The 14,993-nt window shown below is 41.7% G+C and overlaps 2 protein-coding genes across 2 annotated transcripts; both read right to left on the bottom strand.

Annotated features, from left to right (window-relative positions):
* Positions 1-1,005: 1,005 nt before the first annotated feature.
* On the bottom strand, positions 1,006-4,752 carry LOC124665447 (disease resistance protein RGA2-like). The gene has a single exon (XM_047202866.1). The coding sequence runs from the start codon at positions 4,750-4,752 to the stop codon at positions 1,006-1,008; it is 3,747 nt and encodes a 1,248-aa protein (XP_047058822.1).
* Positions 4,753-9,607: 4,855 nt separating this feature from the next.
* LOC124684648 lies at positions 9,608-12,966 on the bottom strand. Its single transcript, XM_047218918.1, has 13 exons — positions 12,775-12,966; positions 12,501-12,665; positions 12,291-12,407; positions 12,055-12,135; positions 11,841-11,956; positions 11,511-11,612; positions 11,295-11,411; positions 11,061-11,114; positions 10,830-10,896; positions 10,684-10,737; positions 10,513-10,587; positions 10,378-10,410; positions 9,608-9,902 (listed from the first exon to the last, which is right to left on the bottom strand). Exons 1-13 carry the CDS (start codon positions 12,871-12,873, stop codon positions 9,804-9,806), a joined length of 1,179 nt encoding a protein of 392 aa, XP_047074874.1. The 5' UTR covers positions 12,874-12,966; the 3' UTR covers positions 9,608-9,803.
* Between the last annotated feature and the right edge of the window lie 2,027 nt (positions 12,967-14,993).

The raw sequence follows: 14,993 nt of genomic DNA, 5'->3' as shown, positions 1-14,993 counted from the left end.
GAATTCGAAATATAGTCGAATTCGGCCTCTATGTATGAACTCCGCCCGTTATATAATAAATATCATTAAATTTAGTCTATATTCACCCGTTTTTAGCCGTAGTTTGTCAAGTTTCCGTTTTTTAAATTCGCATCGTCGACTTCGCCCAGGCACGCGGCTGGGAAACTACTACTCCCCACGCCAAATCTTCCTCCAATCCGGACGAAAATTTCGCCGGATTTAGGCGTGGGGAGCGCCAACGAGTGGGGATGCTCTAACCAGCAGACCGCCTGACGTGTGCACATGTGAGTAGGATGAAGGATGAATGATTCACAGCTCACTTGCAGTTTCAAATGAGTAGTTGAGCCCACCAAGCCTGCCAGACCGCCTAACGTGCACATGAATTAAAGTAAGGCATGCTCTCGATGTTCCTTCAAAAAGGTTGCGGAATGTATTTCCTTATATACAGGAGCAACTAGATATTGCATGTTTCAGTTTGCAATGTTTTACTTGATGGTATTCTTTCAGAAACTGAAACTACAATTAGAGAAAAATGTAGATGTTCACCTTGTTCTTCAGAATTTACGTGCCATGTTCCTTATAAACACGCCAACTGTAATTAGAGAAGAAAATGTATTTCCTTATAAACATGCCAACTCCAATTCAAATACTAGTCGCGTGTGCACTGGAATATGAGACACCAACAGATGCCAAAGCTGTACAGAAAAGGACACCGAGAATGTAAGAGAAAGAAATCAAAACATATAACCAAAGTGGTTTTGCACTGCGAATGAAATCGAGTTTATAAGAGCAGAAGTTGCTCTTTCCATGTACTAACCGGAAGATGGATTTGACATGCAGGAAGTGTCATCTTCAGAAGAGTGGGACGAAAGGACACACACTGCAGGTGCAATGAGAGTAGCTGTGCTGGCAAGCCTGTCACATTTAGAGGTCAGTATAAAGTAGAAATAAGGGGATCTTTTGGAGAAAAACAAAGAGAATGGCAATTAAAGTCTAACCTTCAGGCTAGTAGGCAAACACCCGTAGTTCTGGGTTTGTTGCTTTCAATTTCCTGGCTTGCTCATGTATCTCGGTGCTGCACTCGCTCACGATTATCTCATACAGTGAAGAAGGGAGACCTCCCTTGGGCAGAGACTGTATCTCAGGACAAGCCTCGACTTTTAGTTTCCTGAGAGAAGAAAGGCTGCGTAACCCTCGAGGAAGGGATGGTAGACCTTGGCAAGACTCAAATTTTAAGGATTGGAGAGAGGTGAGCATCTGAAGCGATTTCTCTTCATCTTCCGTCAAGCTTTCCACCCGCTGATCCCAAAAGATGCCTAATGTGTTGAGTGTAGCAGCGAGGAGGCTGCAGACAGGAGCAACAAGCACCGCTGACATGCTATCCACCGTAAGTTTCCCCAACTGGAAGGAGCCTGCCGGCAATTGTTTGGATCTTCTTGCCACCTCTGCGAACAGATCCACTGTTACAGAGCGAGGATGATCCACATCATTAGCAACCACCAACTTCTTTAGGTTGACAGATGCGATGAGAGAATTGGACCCATCCACTGCTATATTCTCGCAATTGAGTAGTGATAGACTGGTGAGAGTCGTGAGGTTTGAGCTGAAAGCCATTGGGCTTGAGGATCCGAGAATAGAAAGCTCCCTGAGGGAGGTTGCCTTTTGGAGGTCTGTCCATGAAGTTATTGACCCCATGAAAGACTCGAGATTCACTATATTGCCCATATTGTGGAAGGCTAATGCGCCGCTATATCCAGTCAGAGTCAAATGATTTTCCTTTAATTTCATAGCCGCATAACCATCTACCTTAATATATGTTAGTGAGGGAGCAGGAGGCATGGGTGGCAACAACAGCTCGGGGCATTCAATAATTTTTAGACTGCGCAGACATGGATAATGTATGACCTGTGAAGAAGAGATGGAGGAGTCTTTGAAGAAGGGCAGTGCAAGCAAACTGGGACAATTGCTGCACTCAATCCTTTCAAGCACTGGAAACAAATAGCAGGTAGGTTCCAAAGTCCACGTTTCAAGAACTGGCATGTCAGCAATCTCAACTTCCTTCAAGTGCCTGAAACATTGGTTTGTACCAGTATCAGAATCAGGTCCTATATGACGCACTCTGGCAATATCCTTCAACACTAGTGTCTTGAGATATTGTAGCTGCCCAAAAGGTGGAAGAGTGACCCAAGACACGCCCTCTAGGGTGAGAGACTCCAGATGTGTAATGGCTATGTCACGATACAACCAACTCGGAGTACCAGTGGCCCCACCATGATCTTCAATGCCAAGTTCTCTGAGACTATAATGTGGTTGGAGACCATCAACAACATCATCATCTGCACCCAATTGTTCTCTACCCCAAACCAGTACCAATTTTTTCAGATTCCTTTTCAAAGCCAAATTCGCTTTACTAGCTTCTTCCTTCGTTGACACCCTTTCAAGATTACATACTCGGAGTTCTCCTCCAAGATTTGACAAGTTTCCCAACTCTTCGAGCTCAAAACCAACACTCTCTTTCTTAACATGGAAATCTTTTAGCTCCTCTAGATGCTCTATCTTTCCAACCTCAGGAACATTGGAGTGGAGTTCAGGATTTGCAATGAAATGGCGTAAATTAACTAGGCGACTAAAGTATTTGGGCAAAGTAGTATGACGAAGCCAACCTTCTAGGTCTAAGAATAACAAGTGATAAAATCTAGGTAATGTGCCAGGTAAACTCAATTTTGAACGATAAATTGGTATAAGTCTTAGGTATCGAAGGTGGAGAAGTTTTGAGAAGTTTTTTGGCAAAGATTCTGATGACATCATTACTATAAACAGGACACGGAGACCCTCTATTTCATTAAACGTGCTCATTAGAATCTCTGTAATTCTTTTATCATATTCCCTAAAAATCATCAAAGTCCGTAATTTTCCAATATCTATCCTGCTCTTCAATTTAACCATTTCTCGACTAAAATTTTCATCGTATCTATCTTCTATGGTGACAGATAAGTGCCGGATAGATCGAGGGATATCATCGGCACTAAAACTTAAGCTACTTATATTAGTGCATTCTTGTGATGAAACATTCCGAGATAGCTCATGCAATAAATCGTGCATCACAAAGTGTTGACCATCTTTCTGCATGAGAAAACCATTGTCCACTAGTTCTTCTACGTAGTTTTTATTTTTTGTACTAGAGGCCATGATGCCTATTGCATTCCAAAAGCAAATAATATCTAAATTTTTAAACAGTGTATCTTCAGGAAAAAGAGAAAAATAAGAAAAACATCGTTTGAGGTGGAATGGAAGGTAATGGTAGCTAATTTTGAGGGCTGGCATGATATCATCTCTATCTGTTTGATTTTGCCACTCATTGTTTTCAAGAACTTTCATCCAATGTTCCCACGATAGGTTGGATTTCAATAACGGAGCAACTGTTTTGGCTGCTAGCGGCGAACACTTCAATTTCTTTGCAATCTCTCTTCCAATATCAATTAATTCATTGTATTCCTGAGCATCTTTGTTTTCATCGAAAATACATGCTTCGAAGAACTCCAAAAATTCCTTAGGATCCAAACCTTGCAGATTTATTGGATCAGTAGCTTTACTAACCAATTTTCCTATTTTAGGAAATCGGGTTGTGACAATAACCATGCTGCCTTTGGATTCCCCTCTTGTGAACGGAGCTAACAGTGTGTTCCACTCAACATCACTGTCGCACTTCCATATATCATCCAAGACAATTAAAAACCTTTTTGACTTCAATCTATCTGCAATGGATATCTGAAGCTTGTCTAAATTGTTTATTTCACCGGAAGTGTTGTTTCTTTTTTCTTCTTCAGTTGGAGGTATGCAGCTACGAATCTGCTGGGTGAGCTTAAGCACATCAAAATCAGTTGACACACATACCCAAACCCTAGCAGAGAAGTGGTCCATGGTGGTTTTATCATTATACAAGTGTTGGGTGAAAGTTGTCTTTCCAATACCCCCCGGGCCAACTATAGGAAGGACAGAGAGTGTTTGACCATGATATGTCCCACTGGTGATATCTTTTATAGTTTGCTCAAAAATAGCACTCCTCCCATACAATTTATCGCGTACCATCGATCCTGTGATAGGACGTTTTGGGGCATCAGTTGTATGTGTTGTGTTGGTAGTGCTTGGAATTTTGAGCAAGTCAGAGACAGGAATGCACTTGGAGTGTATGCCCTCTATTACTGACTTGATTTTAATGGACATGGCCACTCTATCAAATGTCAACTTATCAGCATGACCACTACCATTACAACCATCGGACTCGGACTTGATTGTGGTCGGTAGGGTTTCAATAACAGCAGTAGCAGTAGCAGAAAAATCATCATCTTGTGTAGGAGAACAAGAAAAGCACTGAAGCCAGTTACCGATAGTGTGGCGGACAGCATTACGACCATGTTGAACTTTTTCCTGGAGGTCACCTCCCATATCAGGCGTCGCATGCTGCGTGCCGTCGAGCTGGTCCTGGATCATGAAGTAGTGGAGCTCATCGAGGGCGTCCTCAGCATCATCGGCCTTCCCGCTAAGCTGTTCAAGCAGCCATTTGAGGCCAGGGTTGTCATCCCTGCCCTGGGCCGCGTGCAGAAGCGCATGCGTGTACATCAGGTCCTCTTTTATCTGATCGGCATTGAGGCCGAGCTCGGAGCTGGCTAGGTATGCGGCCACCAACTCATCGGACATCTTGTTCAGCACCTTCCCGACGAGCCAGCTTGCCGCTCCGACCGCCGTCTCCATCTCCTCCGGGCGCAGCAGGGTACTTGGTTTGTGTGGTGGGAGTTTTGGGTTAATTGGTAGCTATGTGTGTGTAGAAGAGACATGGATGGCTCCTTTTATATATAATTTGTTATCTGGCAAGCTTCCATGTGATCATGCTGAGACCCAACTTAATTGTTGGAGCGTCCCTTGAACTACGTACTTGGAAGGCCAACCATGACCCCATACCTGCGCGATCACTGAGGGATCCCATAGATGCTTTCATCTAAAAACAAAACTAGAAGTCAACTTGAATGAGCCAATGAATTCACATGATGGCAGAGCTGGGAACAGCCATGGGAAGGTGGTTGCGGGATGCGCGTGGTTAGCAAGGAACAATTAAAATATCAGGACTTGATCATTTGCTACACACATATGCAGAATGATTGGTAGCTTAGCAGCAAGGTCTACTATAGCGGCCATTATCGTGTACAGCCACGTGGGACGCATCTCGTCTGAGAAAATATATTCCCTCCGTCCAAAAATAAGTAACTCGTGACTTTCGTGTGTCATTGTTAAGATGATACCGTGCACTGCATGACTTTTGTTGGTCTAGAAGAAGATTTATAAAAGTTCATCCAGTCTAGATCTAATTAAGCTGGAGGCATGAGCTAACAGTTCCTGCACACACATTCACTGCTCACACCGCCCGCTACTACAAGTCATTGAAGTCAATGTGAAGAGTGGTGGCGGCGGGAACAAACTATACCTAGTCGATCACTGGCCGGTTAAACACAAGGAACTTGACCGTGCTGTAGAAAGAAATGCACCGGATCAGCTGGAACGGGTAGGTATACAAGAAGTATTGTAAACTAAACTAATCTAGATCTAAAGTTGAAGAATGAGCCAGCATGGCCAGTGGATCGTACACCACAGTCACAGCTCACACCGGCAGCTACGTACGAGACCATGTGAAGGGCGGTGGGTCTGGTCTTCCACAAATTGTACATACCTGATCGATCATTGACTCGGCTTGTCAAAATCCGTGGAAGTAAAAGGAGGATCCGATATTTCACACCACTGGTTGGCTTGTCAAAATCGACCCGCCTTGGCCGCAATCGTGCTCCGCCGCGTGCAACGTACGGTTCAGAGAACGGATTGTTCAGGGGGCGCCAGCCAAATAACTCCAATTTACTAATATTTTCTCCTAGTTCTAGAGAAATATTGGCCAGCCAAATAACTCCTGTGGCCAGCCAAAATTGGCAATGAAACATCTTATTTTCTGCTAGTTCTTGAAAAAGATTCTTATAGATTATATAAGTAATGTGAACAAATATATACAGATTTTTTTTTTGTTTAGGAAAGTTTCTTTCTCTGCTTACTGCAGCAATCCGCACGTCTTGTAGTTACAAGTCAATACATAAAAATGTATTGGCCAATCATACCAAAACAAAAACAAAAAACATCTCACTTATCTCACTTTTTAGTTTTCTTTTGATCTTTGTACTCCTTGTACATTGTAAACTCCTTTTATAATCAATAAAAATTGCAGCCCCACTGTTTTACCCTCAAAAAAATAATCAGCTACATATATACTAAAACTACCATTCCTAGATAACCATATTTCCCTCTATAAATCACAACCCACATATATATCAAGCAAGTTTCTGGTATATACCATAACCATTAAACCATGGCCCATATACCAGAATTCCAAAGAAAACTGCAGAAGGACAGTTTAAGTAAGCATGTCTCAGGTTCATCATTGTCACAAAAAATGCATTCACTACTATCCCTCTTTTACTCAACTGATTTTTATTCCTAGTATAATTCCACCTTTGACAATGTTCACAGAAATATAATCCGGCCAAGAGCTTGTCAGCACACACGGTGTGCACTGGTGGCAGATGCTCGAATATATGCAATCCATTACAGTCGCTAAGTCGCAATGCTGAGATGAATGACTGATATTGCAGTGAACTTAAAGTTGAATGGCCAATGGCAGAACCATCGACACAACAAATGACTCGAATATATGCTTCTTAGGGTGGGGGCGCTAGCAGTTATCCCGGCGCTTTGGCTAAGTAGAAATGACAAGATCTTTAATGACAAAAATTGCTCTTTGTTGCAGGTCATCTACAGATGTACAGGTATTCTCCGTTCGTGGTTACCTCTTCAGCGAGTGGAGAACCGAGACCTATTTACGGAGGTCTGTACACGGTTGGAGGCTACGGCGAGGGATACTTTTTCCCTATATGAGTGACAGCATAGTCTACGGATAGAAGCCCCACCTACACCTTAGACGTCATATGATTCATCGTTCCGATATGTATCTCGCCTAGTTTTTATATTTATCCTTTTTGACTTGAGACAACAAAACGGCTGTGTGCATCCTGGTTATGTAGAGGCTGGATGTAATTGCTTCTTAAAGTAATAAAGCATCCTTTATCGAAAAAAAATCATAGAGACATACCTCTTAGATGACAATGTGGTGCTCTTTGGAAAAGGGGATCCAATGCACTCCAAAGAGTTGAGCAATCATCCTGGAAGAATATCCTAATGAACCTACAGGCTACAGCACACGACTTGTGATCAAAGTGTGACCGTAAACCCATAATGCTCGCCATGCTGGCCTGGCTAAAAGAGAAAAACCTACTAAAGCTTCTCTCTGACTCCTTTCTCTACTCCTCAGTTCATGTAGATCAAATTGTAGTCCTGGATCAAAAGATATATATCCAGTAGCTAAATGGTAAATTTTACAGCATCCAATACAAACGCATGAACGCCAACGTGGTGTGTAGATCAACATGTAAAGTATGAGCCGCATTCACAAGCCAATGCACAAGCATTAATTTCTCTCTGCGTGATGCTAACAGAATCCTTCGTACATCAAAACTAAGTAAGACATTTTAGAGACCAATCTCAAATAGACACATAAGAAGCCTAGTAGTGTAAATCAAAGTACATCTCAAACACAAAAAGGTACAAAAGCAATCACAAATCACTTTTTTTGCGGGGGAAATCGCTAATTTGATAGTAGTTTCGAAAACAACTCAGCGAGACATGGGTAGAAGGAAATGGCTACCTGAATCAAAAGTTTTGTCCAGTAATAAAATCCCTATTTACCCACCACTTGTTCCAGAGAAGATCAAGGAGGTGCGAGTGCATGAATGATTTGATAAAAGTCATATTCAAAGAGTAGTACTAGGAGAAAAAATACAATTACAATAGAACTAAGGCACACATTTTATTTAGCAAAAGAAAAGATTGACAATTGATCTAGTTACCTGTTTGTACGGAACCAGGATTTCTAACATGCGGGCAAATTGCTGCTGGAATTCAACCAATCGGTGCAGACGATCCTGTATCCATCAATAACTTGGGGTAGGTTCGGTTGATCTCCTACCCAAGGGAATTGGAGTGGATTGGGGTGTATTTTGACTTATAGGGATTAAATCTCCCTCAATATCTTCCTGCCCACTTATAGGGGAATTCTTCTGAACTGAACAAGGCCGCCTTAACAAGCATGCTGTATTCTCGATCTGGAGTGCATTTACAAGCGGGGGGAAATCAGAAGCTTGCATCTGTTTTCCAGTGTTGAGAATCAAATCAAGCCTTGCGCCAATCAATCAGCCTTGTAGAGGGTCGGACTCGTGCGCTAACTTGCCGCCGGCCCCAGTCCGCAGGAACAGGAGGCGATCCGCGGTCTTGAGGTTGGCGCCCGGGGTGCGGGACGGCTGTCCAGTGCGCCGGCCGTGAGGATGTGGGAACCTGGCGGGTACGCGGCGGAGGCGGGCGGCGGCGGGAGTGCGGGGAGTTCTCGGTTCTTTTTTTCTTTTTCTGAGAATCATTCGCTGTTTTTTTACTGTTTCCTGAATAGTTGATAGCCTGATTTGAAGAAGGCTTGGCTTAATGCGATTCTTTTTTTTTCTTTTTCCGAGAATCATTCGCTGCTTTTTATTATTTCGTGAGAAGCTGATAGGCCGATTTGAAGAAGGCTCGGGCTTAATGCGATCCTCTCTCTCTCTCTCTCTTTCTCTCTCTCTCTTTTTGGCAGAAGGCTTGCGCTTACTACGATTCAACAACTTTTAAGTATTCTCTAACAAAAAAAAACTACTCTCTTTGATTCATAATAAGTATTGGGGTTTAGTTTAAATTTGAGCAGTAGTTCTTTTATTTTAGTTTTGTGTCCTCCAAAGTGTTCAAATGACACCTCATGTGAAATTTTTGACAAACTTGTACCTGTTCTCTTACATGGTACCCTCTTTTCTAGTCGTGCTTTCTCGAGCTTGTGCCCTCTTTCACAACTTTTGTCGAAGTTGTTTTAGTGGGGCCTAATCATCATTAACTAATGTGGCAGTGATTTCTCTAGAGATTTGCCCCTGATGGTCGTCGCACCTCCTCTCGAGTGTGGCCTCTAACACTCTTCTTAAAAAAATCCCATGCTTAAACTCATGTACGGTGGACTAGAGTTCTTTCTACTTTTTATTCAAAAACTTACTACAGCTTCACTAGTTGGGATATGCTGTCTCGCCTTGCCATTTCAATGTCTTTTCCAATTGCACTTACTTTTCAAAATAAGTTGTGATGCAATGATAGCGGTAGCATATTTGATATCTTGTAGAGGGGATAATATTTGCAGCACAGTTGCTTGGTGGAGAAACCTTGGCCTAGAGTGGGATTGTCTATGGTAGTACCATTTTTTAGAGTGGGCTTGCCCCTATTTGTATTATTTGTATCTGCTTTTCGCTAGTTTGTTGCAATTGATCGAGCAACCATCTTCTTAATCAATGGGGAAAAAACAAAGCTTGTGTCTTGCTATATTCCAACCTGAAGCAACCCAATCTTGGATAGTTCAAAACAAATATAATAGATATAATAATACCTAAAGCATCTCATCCTTCTATAGCAAAAACATCAAAGCCTTCTTTGTGTGTTAATTATCTGGTCTAGAATTAGTATCTTCTTGTAATTTATAAGGGAATGGCATCATAGCTAGCTATGTTAGTTAATGGTCAAATATCAGTTACATCCTCCAAAAGTATGGCTACTAAAAAAGGTAGGGGTCAACCCCTAGAGGTTAATTATGTAAACTAATTCAGTGTTGATGACGATCTGTTGGCGAGTTCCTTGTCCGCATTGCTGATTCTGGTATTAAAGGCTTTCAGCTCCTCAATTTGACGATTTCTTACCTAGAAGCAGCATACACACACAATTATTTTAAGGGTATAATTGAAAGAACTAATACTACACAACTTTTTTGAAGCAAGGCAATTTTTTTTTGCCTATTTGATTAATTAAAATAGCTTTAGAATACGACAAAGTTGCACGGCGTTGATACATTATAAGACCTGATATCACGGCATGATGGATGTCAAATGTTTTGCGCCCCTACTCCTAAAGGGTAGCATTTTGCTTAATGCCCGAGATGTCTACGAAGTTTGAAAGCCTTTATGTCATGATTTGTGTTAATGAGTATTATGTGACAGGAGTATTAAGTGTTTGGTCACTAACACAAAGCGACATACAAAGACTCTAAAACTCTAGCTTCTCACACGGCATTATTGAATAGCAATTCTCTCTTCGTTAACACATAACCATATATGTGTTAACCATGACTAGCAAAGAGTTGAAGTATTTTGTGAAGAAACTAAAACATATACATACCTCCCAATGGCCTCCTGGCTTTTCTTTTTCACCCTGAAGCCAAAGGAAATACAAGCATGCAAAACAATCAGCGTAAAAAAAACCCAAACAATCAATGTTGAGAAGCTACATCTGTTGAGAAACTTGGACAATCACCTCGCCTTGGAGCGTGGGAATTGCACGATGGACTACGTACTGCGCGTCTACGACGCCAATCTGCTCTTCGGGGTCCTGCCAAATTAAAAATATAACAAAATGTTCTTAAGTATTTATACATATCATATTTTTTCAAACGTGTTTCAATAGTTATTATAGGGCACTGCTTACATCGACGCATCTCCAGAAATGCGAGTCAATAGGCCATCCGTGAACGAGGTCATTCTGCAAATGAAACCAACTCTTCATTTCAGATGCCACACTTGATAAATCCCAATTCTGTGATAGCTAAAATTTCGACAACTGTACGTATGTACCTGTATCATATGCCACACGCATCTCCAAGCATCCCTGGAGAAGACCGGCGCCATGACCTCCACGAATCTGCATCCATATGTACATGCTTGCATCACAATTATCTTAATTAATCCCATAAAAATCTGATAGGTCATGAAAAATAAAAGATTCTAAAATCATTATTTTCAAACATAAAAAGATCATAAATAAAACAAGCTGAATGTGACTGAGCGAAGAATTCAATTAATTACCCGCTGCATGGCCGCTCGTGCACGTTCCAACAATGCTCACCCCCTGCATCTGTCCTGTTGATTCATGACAGACAACCAGAATTTCAAAGAGTTCACGTCATTATCCAAAACATCAACTTCTCAGTAACCATGCTTTTGGCAGGTTACTCATGCGTGCACCTTCATATTGTGCTAACGAACTACAAATGTACTTTCATTATAGGTGCATCCTGCGTGCACGACCAGCATGCTTACTTGTGCATCTCGCTGCCATTCTTCTTGGCTGTGACATCGTACATTGGGGCCACGTTGGTCGCATCCAGCCCCGGCTGCGAGATCTCAAGCCCATGCTTCCTCACGATGTCAAGGTACCTGCAACCATGCACAACCTGAACTTCATCATCCATCACCACAGAGAGATATTTGGAGCTCGGGGAAAGCATAGGAGGCATGTGGATCACAAGGACATACGCCTCCGCATTGAAGTTGTCGACGCCAAGGTCCTCGTCCCACACGAAGACATACTCGTAAGGCGCCACAATGCTTGGGTGCAGGAACCTCTTGGCGAACCACCTTTTTATTTAGGTAAAAATCTGAAGATTGTCAGTGCATTTGTTTGCAATTTAGAATTCAGATATATTTCGGGCACCACTGAAATTTCTATAAATTTTTTGTTTTTCAGTTCAGCCAGAGGACTGAAGTTTCCAACTGAACTTGGCTGAAATCCAACCCATGTTTGAGCACATTTGCCAAAGTTTGGATTCTAATTGAATTTGGCTGGAATAGACGTGTTATGTTTACCATTTCGTCTGCTTCCTCGCACTGATATGGGTGACCTCGCGAGACCACTCAAATTCATCCCACTCCGTCGTGTGACCATCGTAGTGGAACAACACGATGTCGAAGTTGTCGGAGAACTGTATATATTGTGCACACATGTGCCATTTGAGTACCATGGAATTAATATTTAGAAACATTTCAAACTTGACCAAATCTCATGTTGGTAGTTCTTTACCTTGTGAACGGTCGCGTTGATATTGGCTCGCTCGTCGTACCCTACCGCTAGGGCCAGGAGGTACTTGCGAGTTGGGCTGTCCTGCACATCACATCACAGATATCGGAGCCAGTCATCCTCGGAAATAAAATTAACCATGAAATGAAATAAGATTCATATTCAGAGTGGACTGCAATGTCAGGCATGAATTCAGTCAGATTCAGAGTTCAGAGAAGGAAATAGCATGCAGAGGGTACCTCTTTTGGGGATCCCCAGAGCCGGCGCAGGTGAAGGTCCGTCTCTGAGACCACGATCCCTGGCGGCAGCCTCCTCTCCGCACCGGCTTCAGGGTTCCTTGTCACAACCTCTGCAATCTACAAATTACCAATGTATTGTTAATTTCATGCATCCACTGACCATTTTAGCTGTGAAGAAACCTGAACCATTCACAAAGTTCAGAAATTTACCCCTGAGCTGGTGGCGTTTGTGGCGGGAATCTGATTTGAGGTGCTACTAGTGATGTTTCTGCCGAGTGGTGCCCAAAATCTGCCCAGCGAGCCGATGTCGCCGAAGCTGCAGTTGGCGGCGGCGCCAGTACTGCTGCTGCTCCAAGTCAGTATACCACACTGAAGCTGCAGGCATGCACATCAATCTTAGTAGCTCAGAGAACTTCAAATCAATCTTAGCTGATGGTGTGAAATCAAAATTAATACTATACTACCAAACTGATGTTTTGTTTACCTTTGGCGTGATTGCTGCAGGAACAGAGATGCCGAGGAAGAACCCGAACGCCGCCGCGAATAACACGGTCAGAGCCGGGCCAATTGCTTTTTTCTTCATCCTCGCTCACAGCTCACTGGCTCACCCACTCACCCACTCACTCACTCACTCACTCTACGTAGGTCTGTCTGATGTGAAGTAGGAGAAGAGCTAGCTGTCATAGGTTGTGATGGAGAAGAAGACTAATTTTTTCTATGTGGAGAAAGGAGATGAGGAGCCTAATTAGCTTAACTAGTCCTAATTTGCGTCGATCATAGAGAGGCGTAAGTTTGACTTCTTACGCCCATTAACTGCAACATACATTGTTTCCTTCGATTAAAGGAAACAACACTTTTCAATTGGATAGAAATATAGAATGGAAGCAAATCGAGAAGTTTGCTGGAAGAGACCGGTCAACGTGCTCTCCTCTTGTTCCTTGGGCTTGGCCTCGGCCTTAGGACACATCCGATGACAACAAAGTGTGTGCAAACGAGGCCTCTTTGCAAAATACTCCGTGAATCAAATTGGCAATACTGTAACTACATCAATCCACACTTCAACAAGTGTTGGCATGTTTCTTTGCTTTGGAGCTTTGCTCGTGAAAGAGGGCATCGGTGTTTTCTTTTCTTGGAATGAAGGCTTAGCCCTAGCTTTTCCATCGATTAACGCATGCGGCTCTTTTCCATGAACACACTATCTTGAAATCAAAACGCCAGTGTTGAACTACCTTATTTATATAGGTCTTGCAGACTTGCATGTGTACCTAGTCGCCAATTTGACCTATATAATGTGAAGTATATTATATAAAAATTATACGATTAGAAAAGATAAGATCTAAATGAAGTTTCTAGTGATATATATTTTTGTAACATATAGCTCACATTAACTTGGTTAAATTGACAATCTATGGCTACGCGTAGAATTAATAGACTGGTATGGAGGGAGTAAGTAAAATATGGTTGCATGATGCTTCATACATATGATAGGAAAGTAAAAATATTTTTTCCTGATGAGAGAAACACAAAATTGTTGAGAAAAGTCTATGTTCATAAGGCGGATGTCGAGTGGTCCGTCTTTATGCCCGACCCATAACCTTGTACATATTACAGAAAAAGTTATTTTCTTTTGGTCTTCTTGTAGTGTCAGTGTGTCACCACTTGGTGTTAAGAAAGACAACCCTACGAGAAGAACAAAAGATAAGGCTTCGGTATTTTCCGATGATAGGCCTTGTGAGTCTACCTAGGACCAATGACTTAATGAGATGCGCACACAAAGTTCGGTAAAAAAAGAATATATTTTTGTGCCATGTGTAAAAAGAAGCTGTTTTTGATGCTCTAACATGAGTATCCACGAGACATATTTTTATCTTTTTACATGTCTCAGAAAATGTTCTTTTTTCGCAAAACTTTGTCTATCAACATAGAATGTCCAAACGTATATGCAGTTCGTTTTTTTTTGACATTTTAAGATGTGTATTTTTTGTATTTTCCACAATAGATACATACACACCTAGGAGCCATAATACCAATTCTGAATGCGCAATGTTTCATTATTCTATAGGATTGTCAAGGCTTGGAAGTTCCAATGCATAATTCGTATTCTTCTAGCACTCGTGGGCTGCAAGAATACTTGAAATGAAGCATGAAGTGTATGTGACAGACGTTGTATGATAGTTATGGTGTTTAAATGTATTATAGGGGGAGTTAGTAGTAATTTTTGTTGTTCATTTGAATTACATATGTGTTTTTATTTCAGTATTGCAAACACGATATTATCGTTTTATATATACAGGTGGCACAACGAAACACACCTAAGGTTCTAGTAGGGTAATACAAAAAAAAATCATTTTTTTTGCAAAACTTTGTGTATTAACATAGAATGTCCGGATATACATGCAGATTCGTTTTCAGCATTTTTAACATTTTAAAATGTGTATTTTTTATACTTTCCATAATATATGCATATAGGCCTAGGAGCCAAAACACCAACTCTAAATGCACATTGTTTCTTTATTCTATAGGATTGGCAAGGCTTGGAAATTGGAATACAAAATTATTATTCTTCTAGCACTCGTGGGCTGCAAGTCTCACTTACCAGGATCTATAGATTGTACATGTTTTTGTCCAAACTGCTAATACCTCCCAGGTGGCGTGAATTGTATGTGACAGACTTATCTAATAGTTATGCAGTATAATAGGTGG

Source organism: Lolium rigidum, chromosome 1 (assembly GCF_022539505.1).
Source record: "Lolium rigidum isolate FL_2022 chromosome 1, APGP_CSIRO_Lrig_0.1, whole genome shotgun sequence".
Lineage (NCBI taxonomy): Eukaryota > Viridiplantae > Streptophyta > Magnoliopsida > Poales > Poaceae > Lolium > Lolium rigidum.
This window is presented reverse-complemented; position numbering and strand designations above follow the sequence as displayed.

Excerpts from the sequence above, each read along its gene's own strand:
- LOC124665447 (XM_047202866.1), bottom strand. The coding sequence starts at position 4,752 with ATGGAGACGGCGGTCGGAGCGGCAAGCTGGCTCGTCGGGAAGGTGCTG.
- LOC124684648 (XM_047218918.1), bottom strand. The coding sequence starts at position 12,873 with ATGAAGAAAAAAGCAATTGGCCCGGCTCTGACCGTGTTATTCGCGGCG. Across the intron at positions 11,957-12,054 it reads TCAACGCGACCGTTCACAAG|TTCTCCGACAACTTCGACAT; the intron begins GTAAAGAACTAC and ends CAATATATACAG. Across the intron at positions 11,115-11,294 it reads AATGGCAGCGAGATGCACAA|GACAGATGCAGGGGGTGAGC; the intron begins GTAAGCATGCTG and ends ATGAATCAACAG.